Raw genomic sequence first — 15,398 nt, 5'->3', positions numbered from 1 at the left:
TTCATGTGCACATTGGTCATTTGAGTATCTTTTGGAACAGTATCTATTTAGATCCTTTGTCCAGTTTTTAATAGTGTTATTTGTCTTTTTTACTGTTGAGTTGTAGGAGTTCATAATAGCTTCTAGTTACAATTCCCTTATCAGATAGGATTTGTAGAACCATTCTGTGGGATTATCTTCTCACTGTTTAATGGTATACCTTGAAGCACAAACCTTTTTATTTTAATTTTTTTCTTTTGTTGCTTGTGCCTGATGGCTTTTTTAAATGTTTATTTCTATTTTAATTCATTCATTCACTCCTTTTATTCTCTGAGCATACCCTGATCTTTTAAAACAATTTTTAGTTGAAAGCTCAGAATACCACACAAGTTGAAAGTACAATAAATGCTGCAAAATAATAATAATAATAATAATAATAATAATAATAATAATAGCAATGATGATAAATGTGACAAATGCAAATTTTCCCTGAATATCACTTTGGCCACATACCACAGCTTTTGATAAATAGTAGCTTTTGATAAATGTTCTCAGTTTTAAATAGTAGACAATTCCTACTTCTATTTCTTCTTTTAACCAAGAACTACTGACAGTTAAAATTAATTTTTCAAGTTGCTTTATTATTGAGATCATATTTTTGTTTATTTGTAATGTCTACTACTGCATTAGGTAAACTTCTTTGAAATTAGCTAAAATTTCCTTTGTAAGATAGTATAACACGGACTAATTTTTATCAATGTTCCAGGTAAAAGAAAATGTACTATTGTTTTTTCTATCTTAGTACACTGTCAATTAGTTATCCAAATTTTCTGTTCCCTGTATTACTTTTTTTCCTACTTAACCTAGTGGTTTGTCAAAGTGTTTCGGCAGTTTTACAAATTGCTCCTTTGAATTCTATCTTTTTCTCTATGAATCTCAAAGTCATAAGCTTTTAAGTGAACACCTAAGGCTAGTATGTTCTTGGTGGATTACTAATTTAATCTATGAGAGTCTTCATCTTTTTAAAAATTTTTAAAATTTTTTGCTTGAAACTTTAATTCGTCTGACATTAATTTTGCTACCTATGTCTGGGGAAAGGATCAATAAAACCCCTTCCCCTTCTGCACGAGCAAGTGATGTAAACTTTCCAGCACTAGAACCACACTGAATAATCAAGTAGCCACGAGCCACCCATGGCTAATGGCTGGTATCAGACAGCTCAGAACAGACATCGCCTTCATTGCAGAAAGTTATTTTGGAAAGCAACTATACTAGAAAGTTGAGGTTAGGTTCAGTTAACTTTCCCTAGAAGTAGAATTGCTGTATCAAAAGTATGTACATTTAAAAATGGCACATATTCTAAAATGTTCTCCAGAATGTGATGCCAATTTATACCTAATCCATTAGTATGTAAAAAGTCCAATGTTTCCCACACTTTACAAGAAATAATATGATTTGGTTTCATTTGGACTTATTTGATTATTAATAAAATTAAACATGTTTTTACATGCTTATTTGTATTTTGTAAACTGCCTGCTTACACTTGGTTTAGAGATCAGTATAACTTAATCACAAATGCTAGATAAGAACTCCTACTACTGCATTTTATATATTATCCATTCTCATAGAAAATAAAACACTTTATTCAGCTTTTTAAATTTTATCTAACCTCGGGCGCCTGGGTGGCTCAGTTGGTTAAGCGTCTGACTTTGGTTCAAGTCATGATCTCCAGGTCTGTGAGTTCGAGTCTGGCATCGGGCTCTGTGCTGACAGCTCAGAGCCTGGAGCCTGCTTTGGATTCTGTGTCTCCCTCTCTCTTTGCACCTCCTCCACTCGTACTTTGTTTCTCTCTCAAAAATAAATAAACATTAAAAAAAATTTACATTTTACCTCATCCAAACAGTTGACACGGACATTCTTGCTGGCTAACAGTGTTCCTGCTTCTTGAACAGTACCTTTAAAAAAAGAAAAAAAGAAAAGACTGAAGAAGAAAATGTAAACTAAAGTTATTTATCATCATAACAGAAAAAATCTAACACCACGGAAACAAATTTTAAAGGGTTATATGTAAAACTAAAACTAGTCTGGTTAGATTGTTAAGAAACAAAGCATCAACACATAGTATTTTTCCCACAAAGTAATTACCCAGAACAGAGTTATAGTAACTAAAATAGCCCCATCTTGTTTTTACTTCCACTGACCTTAGAGTATATTAAATTGGCCATATTTTCTTTTTGGCAGTGATACAGTAACCACAAAGCATAAATAAGACTCTTAATACTGAAATCTTAAAGGGCATCTAGTCCAGCCCACCATCTAAAGCTTAAATTCCAGTCAATGTAATAATTGGAGTTCAAAATACAGTCAGTATTTATATTCTCTGTCATCACTAGGCCCTGTGAATTGATGGCAACCTACCTATAATAGAATTCTTGGTTTAGAAATGCTTAAGTAAACATATCTTTAAAGCCTGGTTCCATATAAAAGTGCTTTTTGGTTAATAATCAGGCTCTCATACTGAAAGTCCTCTAACTTAAACCTGAAGGTTAGTCCTTTGTACATTTGGAAATAAGCCATAATTGGGCCACAACTGTCAGGTTTTTCCAGTCTTCTGTAAGGCATACTGACAGAAGCAAGTAGCTGCAAGAGAGAATGTTGCTATTATCATCATTAATAACAGTCAGCCACTCGTTCTGCCAAAAAATTTCTGGTTTGACAGGGACGAGACAAATGAAATTGAATGTTCTCAGGAAGAAAGGTTGAGATAAGCCTCTCCTCCAGAAAGGACATAAAAGGAGAATCCCACAATGAGGAGTTATTTCTGTCTTTTAACTGAAAATTACAGTTCAAGAAGATGCTAAATTCTGCTAGTTTTCCAGAGTTAAATGTGGAATGCAGAATAAAGATCAGCCTGCTTCCTTCTCCCTGACCTGCTCTGCAGGCAGGTCATCTGGTTGTCTGACACCAACAGGGGACAGGCAGAGAAATGTCTCTTAGATCGACAGAGAAATAGCTCTGCTGGGGAAATGTGTCAGGCGAATGATCTACAAGTCTCTGGATTACAACAGCAGCTACCTCATAAACAGTGCATTTTTCCCACCCTGGACTCCATCTGAGGACAGTTAGTACTACTGGATGAGGGGCTACAGAATGAGTGAGGAAGGCCTTCAAGCACGTGAGCAAGTTCTACATGGGACATTAGCCATACCTGGGCCTCTCATCAGAGACTTTCTGTCACATCTTTAGAAAGGAATTAAACCAGAACAAAAACTCCGGCACCCTAATTTCACTTAAGAAAGACGCTTCAATTGATTTCCATTAGCCAGTGAAAAATAACTGAAATTATTTTCCATCTGATCAGGAGATGTTTGCTCAGTAAATGGAGAGCACCATAGGGACTGTGAGCCTGTCAAAGCATGCTACATGTTAGGGGGAATCTGGGGATTACGGCTCACATGAGGGAACAGGTCAATAATTGTATAAAATGCTTAGCCCAGTGGCCAACAATCTAAGTTATATCTGCCCTGTCAGTGAGAAATTTAAAATAAGTAAATAAAAGATGAGGTATACACACACATATCACTGAGTACCAGTTAGCCTTCTGAAATGCAAGGAATGGGATGAAAAAATTTTTTCAAACTGTTTGGGTTTCCAGATTTTGGAAAATAGATGAGCAAAATACCCCAAGAGGAAAACCTTGTGATGATTTCTAATTTGATCTTCCTTACTTAATAACATCAGCAGGAAAATATAGAAGGTGTGGAATATACTTTAAATATGCACCATTGATTGTTCTTTCATTATACTTCAATATCGTTGGTGAAATACACCTTATTGTCCAAGACTATCACATAACCCCTTTTATGCAAACAGTGGAAAAAAAAAAAAAAAAGTAGTAAATACATTCCTTTCTTGTTAAGTACCAAACAAGATAAGTGATTGAAGATCTTCTGGTTTATACCCTTAAAGGAAGATTTTATTTATTTTGAAATAGTGCTTCCTCAGTGCTTAACAAAAAAGATATCAGAACTTAGAAAAACGGGTCAATCTACACCTAATATAAGCCCATTAAATGTGCTTCTGTGATTTCAATTTTCTCTTCTTCAAAGTTGTAAAATGGATGCCATCATTAACTGAAATATATAAATGGTATATACCAAACAGCTTCCCGGTTTTATCTGGAACTTCTTCTGGGTGTTCTAATAAATAGGTAACCTGTAAATGACCTACCAAGTGAATTCACTTGAAGAAGAAATTGTTCTAAAGGTGTCCAGAAGCAACATGCAGTACTCTCTGGATTTTAAGTCTCACTTGCAGTCTGCTTAACTTCTAGAGGGCAGTGACAGGCCTAAAAGGGATACTCAAAAATGTGCTGAGTTTATTTGAGATTGGCCAACATGGCAGGTCACACTTGGCTGAAAATTTGTTGTCAGTTCCAAGTACTAGTGCTGACTAATCTAGTCTTCTCCAGGTTGAGAAATGTATCAAAGGGAAAACATAGACAAAAGCAAAAACATTAAGAACGCTACCAACCCACTTAAAAAAAAAATGATTCTTATGAGTACAAACATAAACTTTGTTTATGAACTCTATTCAACTATAAACCAAAAGTTGTTTCTCAAATTAAATGCACACAAAACTATGGAATCAGTAACATTTAAAACTAAAATTAATTTGACAGATGATAATGTTTTGTTGAAATTAAATTGCCTCTAGAAGTGAATATGGTAAGGACTGCTGTGGTATTGGTATCATTTTTTGTTTGGTCTGTTTTCAACTCCAGCATATTTCTAGGACTACGGGCCAAATGATCTCTCTGTTCTGTCACTTATTCCCTGTGTGACACTGGGCAAGTTATCCAACTTGTCGATTCATTTACCGTAATAACAGACAACACAAATAGAATTTTAAATGCTTTACAGACGCTAACTAGTTGCATTCTTCTAGCAATGTTGTGGGGTAGGTACCATGTAGAACCAGAAGCTCAGAAAAAGCAATGTGTCCAAGGCCACATCACCAGCAAATGATTGTGGTAGGATTCCTAGCTCATGATGCCTCGGTGGATCAGTCAGTTAAGCGTCGGACTTCGTTCGGCTCAGGTCATGATCTCGCAGTTTGTGAGTTCAAGCCCCAGATCTGGCTCTGTGCTGACAGCTCAGCGCCTGGAGCCTGCTTGGGATTCTGTGTCTCTGCCTCTCTCTCTGCCCCTCCCCAACTCACACACTCTGTGTGTGTGTGTGTGTGTGTGTCTCAAAAATAAATCAAAAATAATAACAGTTCCTAGCTCATCAAGATTAAATGGATCGATACTTGTAAAGTGCTAAGAATTACGCTAGCTCATACCAACATTCAATAAAGGCTGACTATAGTTGGTATTTTCTCATATCTCCCATTATTTTTCTTTGAGAGTACAGAGATGTCCCATGGACCTTCCCTTGATAAGAATGCGTCACAGACTAAGTCCATCTCAGTTATTCTCATGGGTCGGGCCAATGAAATTGGTGAACCACATTGTCTGTGAACCAATGCAACTTGACGCACCATTTGGGCCCAGAAACATCACAGCACTAACCAGACTAAACTTAATTAGTTCTCTTTCATACCACCTTTAAAATAAAAACTGGTGTACACCTAGGAATATGTTCCAAGGATTCCACCCCCTCCCCACCCCCCCCACCCGCCCCTTCCAGAAACCCACCTTACAAAACTGTTCATTTGTTTACACTTTTGAAAAACTGATAGCTCTGTTTAAAAGCAGAATGTGCATCCCTGGTGGATTTTGAGTGGATCCTGTTTCCTTTTGCCTACCAAAGTACCGGGCACACAGCTGGGGCTTACATGTTTGCTGACTGGAATCCCAGAGCCTCAGGAAAAACAGAAAGAGTGCAGTGTCAAAAAGGTCGGCCAGTACCATGCAGAAGAAACAATAAAAGCAGCAACTACACGACCCACAGTTCTAGGCAAAGAACTCTTGGCATGAGGAATGTAGATGTGACTGACTTGAAATTGTTGACATCAGATGAGGTGGGATCCGTTCATCAGCACCTGTTGGGTTCAAATCCGATTTTTCTTTTACATTTAGACTTGCCTTGTCAGCATGAAAAATAAATCTGCCATGGTCTCTGGGGGATCCAGATTTGACCCTGGCTGCTTAACAGAAACAAGACTGGACACTGGGAAGCCTTTATGCTGTGGTAAGTGGCCTCTCTGCCATTCCAGGTCAGATGTGGCTATCTCACTCTTGAGCTTCAATCAACCACATTAACTATGTCCGCAGTCCCATGCATCTCCATCCCGGAGCCGTGACCGTGCAGGAGAAGCCACGTAGTCACACTCTTGTCACCTGCCGGGTAACGGAACTCAGCAGGGAGCTCCTCTGGGGCGTCCACTCGGGGAATGAGGGCTTCAGGCTCGTCCCCGCGGCCTGCATCTCCCGCCCCAGCACCCGGAGCGGCGGAAGTGGGACAGGCGTTGGGGGAGTGGAAGGGAAAGCACAGAAGAACTCGCTGAGAAGATCCATGCTGTGCTAAGTGCGCCGACGGCCGTGGACGCCTAGGCAACCTCTTCGCTTCCCTGCGGGTTCCTGCGGGGGCCAGGAGCTTCTGGAAGGAAGCCGGGGAGGCCAGGATGTAGAACCCTCAAAGAAGCGATTTACCGACCTACTTCTGTGCCCTTATAAAGAACCCTTCTTAGGAGCTCCCTCCACCCCCCAGGCGGGGGCGGGGACAGCTAAAGGATCCAGATCTTTCGGCCTCCGGAAGTCGAAACGGCCCTTTAGACACCCTTCTAAGAACCTGAGGCCACTGTTGCCCGGACTGACGGTGGTCAAAATCACCTTGAGAGTTTTGAAGAATGTGCATCCAGGGACCCACACACCGAGGTCGCTCATTACAATGTGAGCTGGGGCCTGGAAACGTGTATGTTTCCAAAAGCTGATTTGGGAGACGGACCTCTGCAACCTCAGCTCGAGTCCCAGCAGTGCTTCCCGCTCCGCTCCTCTCCGCCCACGCAACCGGTCCGAGACCATCGAGAGAAACGCTATTTCCCGGTGCGAGGCAGCCAACGTCGCTGAAAAGCAGCGGAGGGTCAGTCCGGCCAGGGGAGCCTCCAGGGCTCCGCCACGCCCCCAGACCAGGCAGGCAGCGCCCGGTCGCAGCCCAGCACCCATACCTTTCCCGATGACTTCCAGCAGCTCCTTTTCCTCCTGGGTCAGCTCGCCTTTCGTTATATGAACCATTGCTCCCGCCAGCTTGAAGATGATTCTGTTTCTTTGAAAGTATTAAGAAGAAACGATATGTGTGCGCGCGTTAGGAACGCCAGCCGCACTGGGGCAGCTCGAAACCCAGGACCCCGAATAGCCAACCACGGAAGCGTTCGAATTCTCTCCTCCCTCCCACCGGCGGGCGAGCGGCGGGCGAGCAGCGGGCGAGCTCGGGCGAGCCGAGCGGTCGGTCGCCGCTAGCCCAGCGACAGTCACCGCCCCCTGCGCGTCATTGGCCGGGCCGGGAGGAGGAGCTACAGGAGGCAGCAGCGAGAGGCTCCCATTGGAGCAGCCGGGCCAGGAAAAACCCAACGGAGAAAATCAGAGGGGAAGATGAAACTCCTCTTCCACGTTTCCCATCCCCATACTGCCACTATGTTCACATATTTAGACATACGCAACATTCAAATTCTCTTTCCAGATGATCTTTGTCCGGCTGCGGCTGCTCGGGGCGTACAGACCTCCCTGTCTGTCTCTGTAAGCCCCCACCATTTCCCCGGGAGTGGTGCAGCCCGGGCCGGGGGCGGGCTGGGAGGCGGGGCGGCGCGGGAGGCGGGGCTGCGCCGGGCTCCGTGGGTCGATGTCAATGTGTCTGTCCTTCACTCCTCCATTGTCTGCCGCCGCCACTGCCGCGGGTGCCACCGCCGCTGCCGGGATCGCCGCAGCCTGCAGTCTCGCGCGTCGCCGCTACCTCCTCGGACAGGTGAGAAGCAACCCGGGTGGGACACGGGAAGCCGGGAGGGCTGCGGGAACCGCGGGCGCCGCCCCGCCGGGGGGCTTCCATCCGGGCCGGAGCTGGCGGGGAGGAAGCATGTGCCTGCTGGGGCGGCTTCCTGCCCCCCGGTGGGCAAGCCTGCCCTCCACCCGACTGCCATCGCATATATCGCATATCCGCACCCGGGACTGAAGACTCGCCGCTCGCCCCATTTGGCCGCCCCAGGAGACCCTGGGACAGGGAGCTGGCGGGGGCGGGCCACGCGGTGAGAAGCGGCGGGTGCTTACGGTCTCGTGCGTGGCACGGCCAGATGCGGCTCCCCAGAGGCCGGCGCTGGGGCTTTGGGCTAGGGGCGGGATGGCGAGGAGAGCTCCCCAGGACGCGCGAGGGGAACGCATCGTGAGAATAGTGTCTGAAGAAGATAGTTCTCTTTTGGCAAGCCTTAACACCGTCCCCCCTTACCCCCCCCCCCCCCCAACACACACACTACTTGTCATCTCCTCTGGCCTCTGTGGAAGCTGTGGAAGAAAACCGGATCTGATCGCCCTGTGGTGCCTGTTAAGGATGTTTGGAAGCAATTTACACTTAAACTAATACTTCGTTTATGAGAGACGGCCTGGGGGAAGGGGGGAAGGAAGGGCCTCTGCTCTGCCAGAGTTCCCAGTCTTTGTAACTCTGATCTTGAGATTTATGGAAATAGGGAGGGGAGGGGAAGGGGGCGGAGATTAAATTGGTGTTGCTGCCTATATATAGCCTTAGATTAGCCTCTTAATCCAACCTTCATTCAACTGTAATATGTTGCCTCGAGCTTTGAGCTACCACCGTAGGTAGCTAGGGGGTAAATAGAAGTGTGTACCACCTCCTGTGGCTCAGAAGCAAGACTTGCTTGCTAATTCGAAGTCAGTCATTCCTCCAGGGCGCGCATCCGTAACATATTTATGGCATCATTGAAAGCTTCTTTTAGAAATTAGTGTTTACGTGTCACTGTTGTTTCTCTGCGGACTAGTAATGATGTTTCTTCCTAGACCCATCTGCTTCAAAGAGAAATATTTGAATAATTATCTACACCTTTTTTGTTAAGCATCCCTACCACCGCGCTTTCTCCCCACAGTGCCATATATGAAATGAAATTCATTTTCCTCTGGCCATATGCCTTTGATCTTTTTCTTTTTCTTTTTTTATATTTTATTTTATTTTATTTTATTTTATTTTATTTTATTTTATTTTATTTTATTTTATTTATTTTGAAGCATTCACTAACACTTCTGAAATCCTGGAATATGTTCATCATTATTTCTTGCATTTAACAAAATCTTTTCTAAACTCCAGCTGTTTTCTTTTTAAGGCTTCATCTTTGCATGCTGGGGCAGATCTGAGCCCTAACATCTCACATGAAAATACTTTGAAATTATTCATCTCAGTGTATAACAAAGAAACTGTTGTTTGATGATGCTTTAATAATGATGTGGCTGTTCAAACAACAAGTAGAAAGGCTTTTGAGAGTGACCAATCTTTTGTAACACTTAAAATGCTGTTACTGCCACAGTTACAATTTATTTAGAACATAGTATCATGCAGAAGAAACCCACAAACCTAAGAAAATGCTTGCAGAGGAGCCTCCCCCAACTGGTGACAACATCTTACAGTGGATGTGTGTCCAGAATTGGGTACTTCATTGCCAGTATTTCCATCTCTTATGCCAAATTGGGGCCATGGTTACTTGAAGGTCACACCTGTTTGTCTCCCTGAGGTTGTCAGTTCCTCAAGGATAACAACTTATTACCTATTTTCTTGGTGTTTTATGGCATCTGATTGGTATTTAGGCCTCTGAATACATGACTTCAGTAAATTTAGAGTCAATGCCATTTAAAGACAAAAACTAACATCTACCAAGAAATACAGATAAATAATATGTTGTTTAAGTTCCTAGAAACAGATAATGTAATGAATAGCGTTCATTGGATGGATTACATTAATCATTTTGTACAGAATAAATATTTAATGTAGGAATAAGATTAGCTAATGAGCACACCTTAAACTAGATCTAGGAACTTTTTTTGTACTAAGAAAGTGTTCATGTCAAACAAGTTTCATTAATAATAAAACAGTGACCACCCACTTAGGGAGTATTTACTTTGTTTCAGATATTCTAGCAGATGCTTTGTATAGGATTATCTTAACTATTGTTACAGTGACCCAGGAATTAGCCAGTATTATCTGTATTCGGCAGATGAGAGGACAGAAACTAGAAGAACTTAATTAATTTGCCCACGGCCCCACAGTTAGGGAGTGCCAGAGCCAGAACTGGAACCCAGATCTGTCTCCAGAACTTTTTTTCCTACTATTTTCTGCCTATGTGGCTGGCAGTAAGGGGAAGGGGGAAATTATACATTCTTTCAACTAGCTAGTAGATAACAGATTCATGTAGTTCAGTATACCAAAGTAGAAGTCTCCTTCCTACCTCTTTTCCTAGTCCTTTCTTCATGACCTATAACCATTGGTATCTGTTTCTCTCATATCCTCACTGAAATATTTTATATGTTTGTAACTTACATATATATTCCTACTTTTGACAGAAATTGGAGCATACAATACACTGTTCCACACTGCATAATAAAGTTTGCGTGATGCTTTGGTCTCTCTTCTGTTTCTTTCATCACCTTTTTAAAAATAATGTTTTCTAAAATGTCTGATATTTTGGGGTCTCCTCCTCTCTTTTCTTTTAGTGCCACCCTAGACCTCTCCTGGCCTGTCCACAGTGGATTGCTACATAGCCTGCTTCTCTCTCGCCTCACTCCATCCAGCTAGTAGTTCAAGGCACCACCAGTTCAATAAACCTTGAGCACCATCATCCACCCAAGGATGAAACATATACTCTGTAAAAGACGCAGTTGGTCCACTTAAAACGTGTCAATAGCTTTTCACTGGCCGTAGAACAGAGGCCCAGTTCTTGCTTGCTAGTTCCAACTTCTGGTCCCAGCCGGCATTTCCAGTCAGCCAGCCCCTCCCACACACTCAGAGGTCACCACACTGCTGGTTCCCTCACATGCCAGTAATTTCCACCCCTTTGTTCCTGCTTTTCTCTTCCTGGAATGCCCTCCCTTCCCTCACCGCTAAGTCTCTTGTCTCCTCCTCATGTCTGCTGGACCTCTCAACTTTCGAAATACTACTTACATGTAAATTCTTCTCTCTGGCTTTCGTCATCACCTCATCCACTGAGGGCATCAGAGATGATAATAAACACATTTCTTCGTGCCCCTCAGCTAGGGGAATGAGTAAAATCTTTACACAGGAGTTGCTGGTACCATTATTGGCATTCTCGAATTCTCACCAATCTTCTTGTGAGCCCTAGTGCTCCCCCACCCCCCATCATTGCCGCTTCATCTGGATCCCCATGAAAATACCTGAAGCAGGTACCTTTTTCATGACGTTGTATTATAGTTCTTATTAATCTGTTTGACCCCTTCTCCTTCTCAACTTTGAATTAACGAGGACTAATTCACCCTTGTTTCTCAAAATCCATAATCCAGTGTCTGGCACCTAGTATATGCTCAGTGCTTGCTGAATTGAGTTCAGTTGCATCTCTAAGTTATTTTAGGTGGATATGTTTACCTACTTGACTAATCCCTCCTGGCATCATGAGGTGATGTGGCACTGAACACACCTGCTACAACCAAGGGCAGAAGTGCTTTAAATGTTTGGGTGTCGAGCTTCTTGACATTCTGATTGATGAATGCTGTCAACCGAGAAAAAAAAAAAAATGTTGATATGCACGTGGTTACAGATTTTGCATACCATTCCTGGATTTTCCAATTAAAAGAACTATTGTGGTTGTATTTTTTTTAAAAATCCCTTATCTTTAGAGATAAGTACTGAATTATTTAAGGAGGGAATGTTATGACGTCTGAAACTTGCTTCAGTGTAATTCTGTGACCATGGGGGACAGGGACTGAGAGTAAGAATATTAATGAGAAAACTGACTGGTTAACAATTGAAGCGGGTGATGTATGCAGTGACTTCATTATACTGTTCTGTCTACTTTGGGGTATGTTTGAAATTTTCCATAATGAAGTTTTTTAAAAGGAGAAGTTGGAAGTATTATAGTTTCTAAAAATTGTCGTTGTTGAACAAAACAGAAGACTAATATGAATGCAAATGTTCTTTCTCTATACTTGGAGTTCAGCTTATGCAGTTACTCGTTTCCATGTTCAAACAGTTACACCTCAGTTTGCAAAGGACCATCTTGCAAACAATGCATTTCCATAAACTATTCACCTCACATTTTAACTTCTCCACAAAACTCAAGGGTAGGTGGCATTACTCAATGCTTGTGTCACAGGCTTATGAATATCGTACCGAAAGCTAATTTTCATCTTTTTTGGAAAATGACAAAGTAATTTGCAGATAAGTCTGAACGAGGGGTGCAGATACATTTAATTTAACCAAAAAAAGCAAGCTGTGAATGAAGCGGAGACACTGATTTCTTCTATGTCTCTTAAACCGTTTCCGAAAAAGAAGGGTCAAACTGTCGTGAGTGGCATTGTTCGGAGAAGTGTACTCGTGTAAGCTTTTAAGGGCCACACTCAGAACGTGTGCCCGCAAGACTTCTACTCAGCATTTGCTTATTTTCATACTTACACTTCCCTGGATATTTGCAACTTTATAACTTGTGTTTCCTGACCTTTATGTTTCTTTTATTATGTTATGGACTTTTTAAATGTTGATGGTTCCCAAAGTCAACAAGGAAATTTGTTGTATCATTTTTAAAACGTCTTCCCAGACTTTGAAGATTTTAAAGAAGTTTTAATTAAGCTTCAAAGCCAAGTCTTCACACTGTCTAAGGGCAATGTAGCCAATCCAGTATCACTGCCAGATATTGTTGAAGCATACATTAGTATATCGTCAACACATATTTATATGAACTGTATCACTGTGGAATTTAAACTTCTCGGCCGGTGCCTCTTATCAGAGTATAACAAAACTGCTCCACGAATGAAAAGTAGAAAGCTATTTCAGCCTCAGAAGGAAAAAGTTAGTATTTACTTTCCCAATTAATACATTTAGGGAAGAAAATTGGCAGTTTTGTCTCTTGTCACTTGTCTATTGTGGGATTGTGTTAAACCCAGAAGACAAAGCAGCCCTTTAAATTACATTGATCACGCTCTGAGCAGAAGAATCTCTTCCTGGTCTGTTGATTGTGGAGTAAAGCAGGCCCATTAAGTAGCCTCTTCTGATCTGGTAGGAAATGATTATGGATGGTCTCTGGGAGACAGCCAAGCACAACCATAGCCCTGGGAATTGGAGAAAACCATGGCTCCAGCTTCCGGGATGAGATGTATTTTCCAAGGCAATCTTCCTTGCTTGCAGTTTCTTCATATATATATATATATATATATACACCAAACTTGCAGGGTGACTTTGAGGATGCCCTGTACTGTAAAATGTTATAAAAAAACAATGTTATTTTTAGGGTCAATCCTGTCTATTTACAGTTGAGAAGAACACAATTACAGGCCTAGTTGAAGAAACATTTCAGTGTAAAATTGTATTGGCATTAGTTTTGCTATATGCTCATCTTCCTAGATTTGAGAAGATAAAAATTATTTTTAAAGAGAGACTCAAAAAATATGCCAATAATTATATCTCATTAATAAGAAAGATCTTGGTGTGCATCTGGTATGACCAATGAGTCATAGAGATTAAGACATGAGGGGTGACTGGGTGGCTCAGTTGGTCAAATGTCGGACTCTTGGTGTCAGCTCAGGTCATGATCTCACAGTTTGTGAGTTCAAGCCCTGCGTGTGTGTGTTTCTCTCTCTCTCTCTCTCTCTCTCTCTCTCTCTGTCTCTCAGTAAATAAATAAGCTTAAAAAAAAAAAAAAAGTAAGGAATAAGACATGATCTTTATCTTCAAGAGGCTTGTCCTCCAGGAGATAGATCAGCCCCTGGACCAATAGGGACTGAATGATGAAATTATCCTAAAACTCTGTTCTGCTTATGTCAGCTCATAGGTTTGCTTAGGTTCTGCTTATGTCAGCTCTTACCTTTGAGAGCCCTTTGTGGGTTCGAGTGGCTTCTCTGGTGGTGCCTGCCAATCTTCCAGCTCTACTTGGAACAATGTTGTTACTCCTCTACCCACCCACCGGCTTCCTGCTCCTAGAATGCCTTCCTCCACCCATTTCTGCATATGAGATTTTACTCAAATCCTTCTCAGCTCAAATGACTCCACCTCCCCACAGCCTTCTCCAGTCCCCAACCAGAGCAGTGCAGACACAAAGGTGAATTCGAGAATGGGTGGAGCTCAGTGGGAGGGCTAATTCCTGGAGAAAGTGAGATTTTGAACCAAGTCTGGAAGGGCTGATGAATTTGGCAAACCAGAAAATGGACAGCATTCCAGGGAGGACAACCCCCAAGAAAAACAACTACATAAAATATTATAACATCATAAATATTTATAAAATAAATATTGGCTGCAGTTTTTCAGCCAACTATACTGGAACTAGCAATGATTTCATTCAAAGGTATGTTTTCCTCAATATGTCTACTTTTTAAGATCATGAAAGTAGTAGATTATATTTTAAAGCACACTTTGATCGTATGTTCTTGCTCTCGAGTAGTTTATAAAATGTGACATCACATGTTTAAGACTACATCCAAAAGTACAAACCACTATCTTCAGCATTGGTGGTAGCAGGAAGCTGATAATAGACATGAAAACAAACAATGGAAGAGAAAAGGCCACCTATTGGAATATTTTGTCCTTGATTACAATATGCTTTGAAATTTTCCAAAATAACTAAAATATAAATACCTAGAAAATAAGCAGGAAATTCTTTCTGAAGTTTAGTTTTTAAATATTTCTGAATCTCTGATCCATGGAATTCTTAAAATCTATACCTTAAAGGAATTTTAGGAGTTTTTATTCTCTCACTTTGACTTCTTTCCAGTTGGACTGTTCTGATATATTTTTTTCCTACTTTTATTCAGTGGATTAGAGATGTTGCTGAAACAGTTACACCTGAGAGATAAAACAGGGATGTAATAATCAGATTAATGTGAACCATTTTAATGCAGGATTGTGGTTGTCATTAGGAGTTTCTGCAGTATCTTCCCTCTGCATCTACTAGGGAATAAAACACATGACTTAGAATAATTTCTGATTTTGTAATATAACATGTACTGATGTGAGCAGAGTATGCGCAAAAGTACTTTTCATTCTTAGCTCACTCTAATGTTGATGCTGATGCCATGGGTCTCTTCAGCAAGTGTGTTTTGGGGGCAGTTAAATGCCAAGTGGAATGATGTGGCCTATGTTGAGCAAAGTGTTTGAAAGATGTAGAATTATATTTTGTCTATTCATATTTCAAATTTTATGTCAGATGAGGACTTTCAAAAAACAATGGTTAGATGTACTATTATCTTTGAGGACTTTTAAATAAATATC

The 15,398-nt window shown here is 41.4% G+C and overlaps 2 protein-coding genes across 5 annotated transcripts in view; one reads left to right on the top strand and one right to left on the bottom strand.

Moving 5' to 3' along the window:
• ANKMY2 (ankyrin repeat and MYND domain containing 2) overlaps window positions 1–7,456 on the bottom strand; it is a 37,782-nt gene extending 30,326 nt beyond the window's left edge. The window contains exons 1-2 of one of the 3 annotated variants that reach the window (XM_086694913.1): window positions 7,150–7,456; window positions 1,870–1,934 (exon numbers count right to left, since the gene is read on the bottom strand). In XM_086694913.1, coding sequence (XP_086551039.1) covers window positions 1,870–1,934; window positions 7,150–7,216 — 132 coding nt within the window. In that variant the 5' untranslated portion in view covers window positions 7,217–7,456. Of the gene's footprint in view, window positions 1–1,869; window positions 1,935–5,677; window positions 5,741–7,149 lie in introns of those variants that run through there. The other 2 variants (XM_025929517.2, XM_025929518.2) reach the window with 2 other exon arrangements.
• A 334-nt stretch (window positions 7,457–7,790) lies between these two features.
• The window catches only part of BZW2 (basic leucine zipper and W2 domains 2), a 63,736-nt gene continuing 56,128 nt past the window's right edge, over window positions 7,791–15,398 (top strand). Inside the window, exon 1 of one of the 2 annotated variants that reach the window (XM_086694906.1) lies at window positions 7,791–7,943. The gene's annotated coding sequence lies outside the window, so the exon portion shown is untranslated. The remainder of the gene's footprint in view (window positions 7,944–15,398) is intronic. The other variant, XM_086694905.1, reaches the window with a different exon arrangement.

Source organism: Puma concolor, chromosome A2 (genome assembly GCF_028749965.1).
Source record: "Puma concolor isolate L17-30 chromosome A2, mPumCon1.1.hap2, whole genome shotgun sequence".
In the NCBI taxonomy this organism is placed as follows: Eukaryota; Metazoa; Chordata; class Mammalia; order Carnivora; family Felidae; genus Puma; species Puma concolor.
This window is presented reverse-complemented; position numbering and strand designations above follow the sequence as displayed.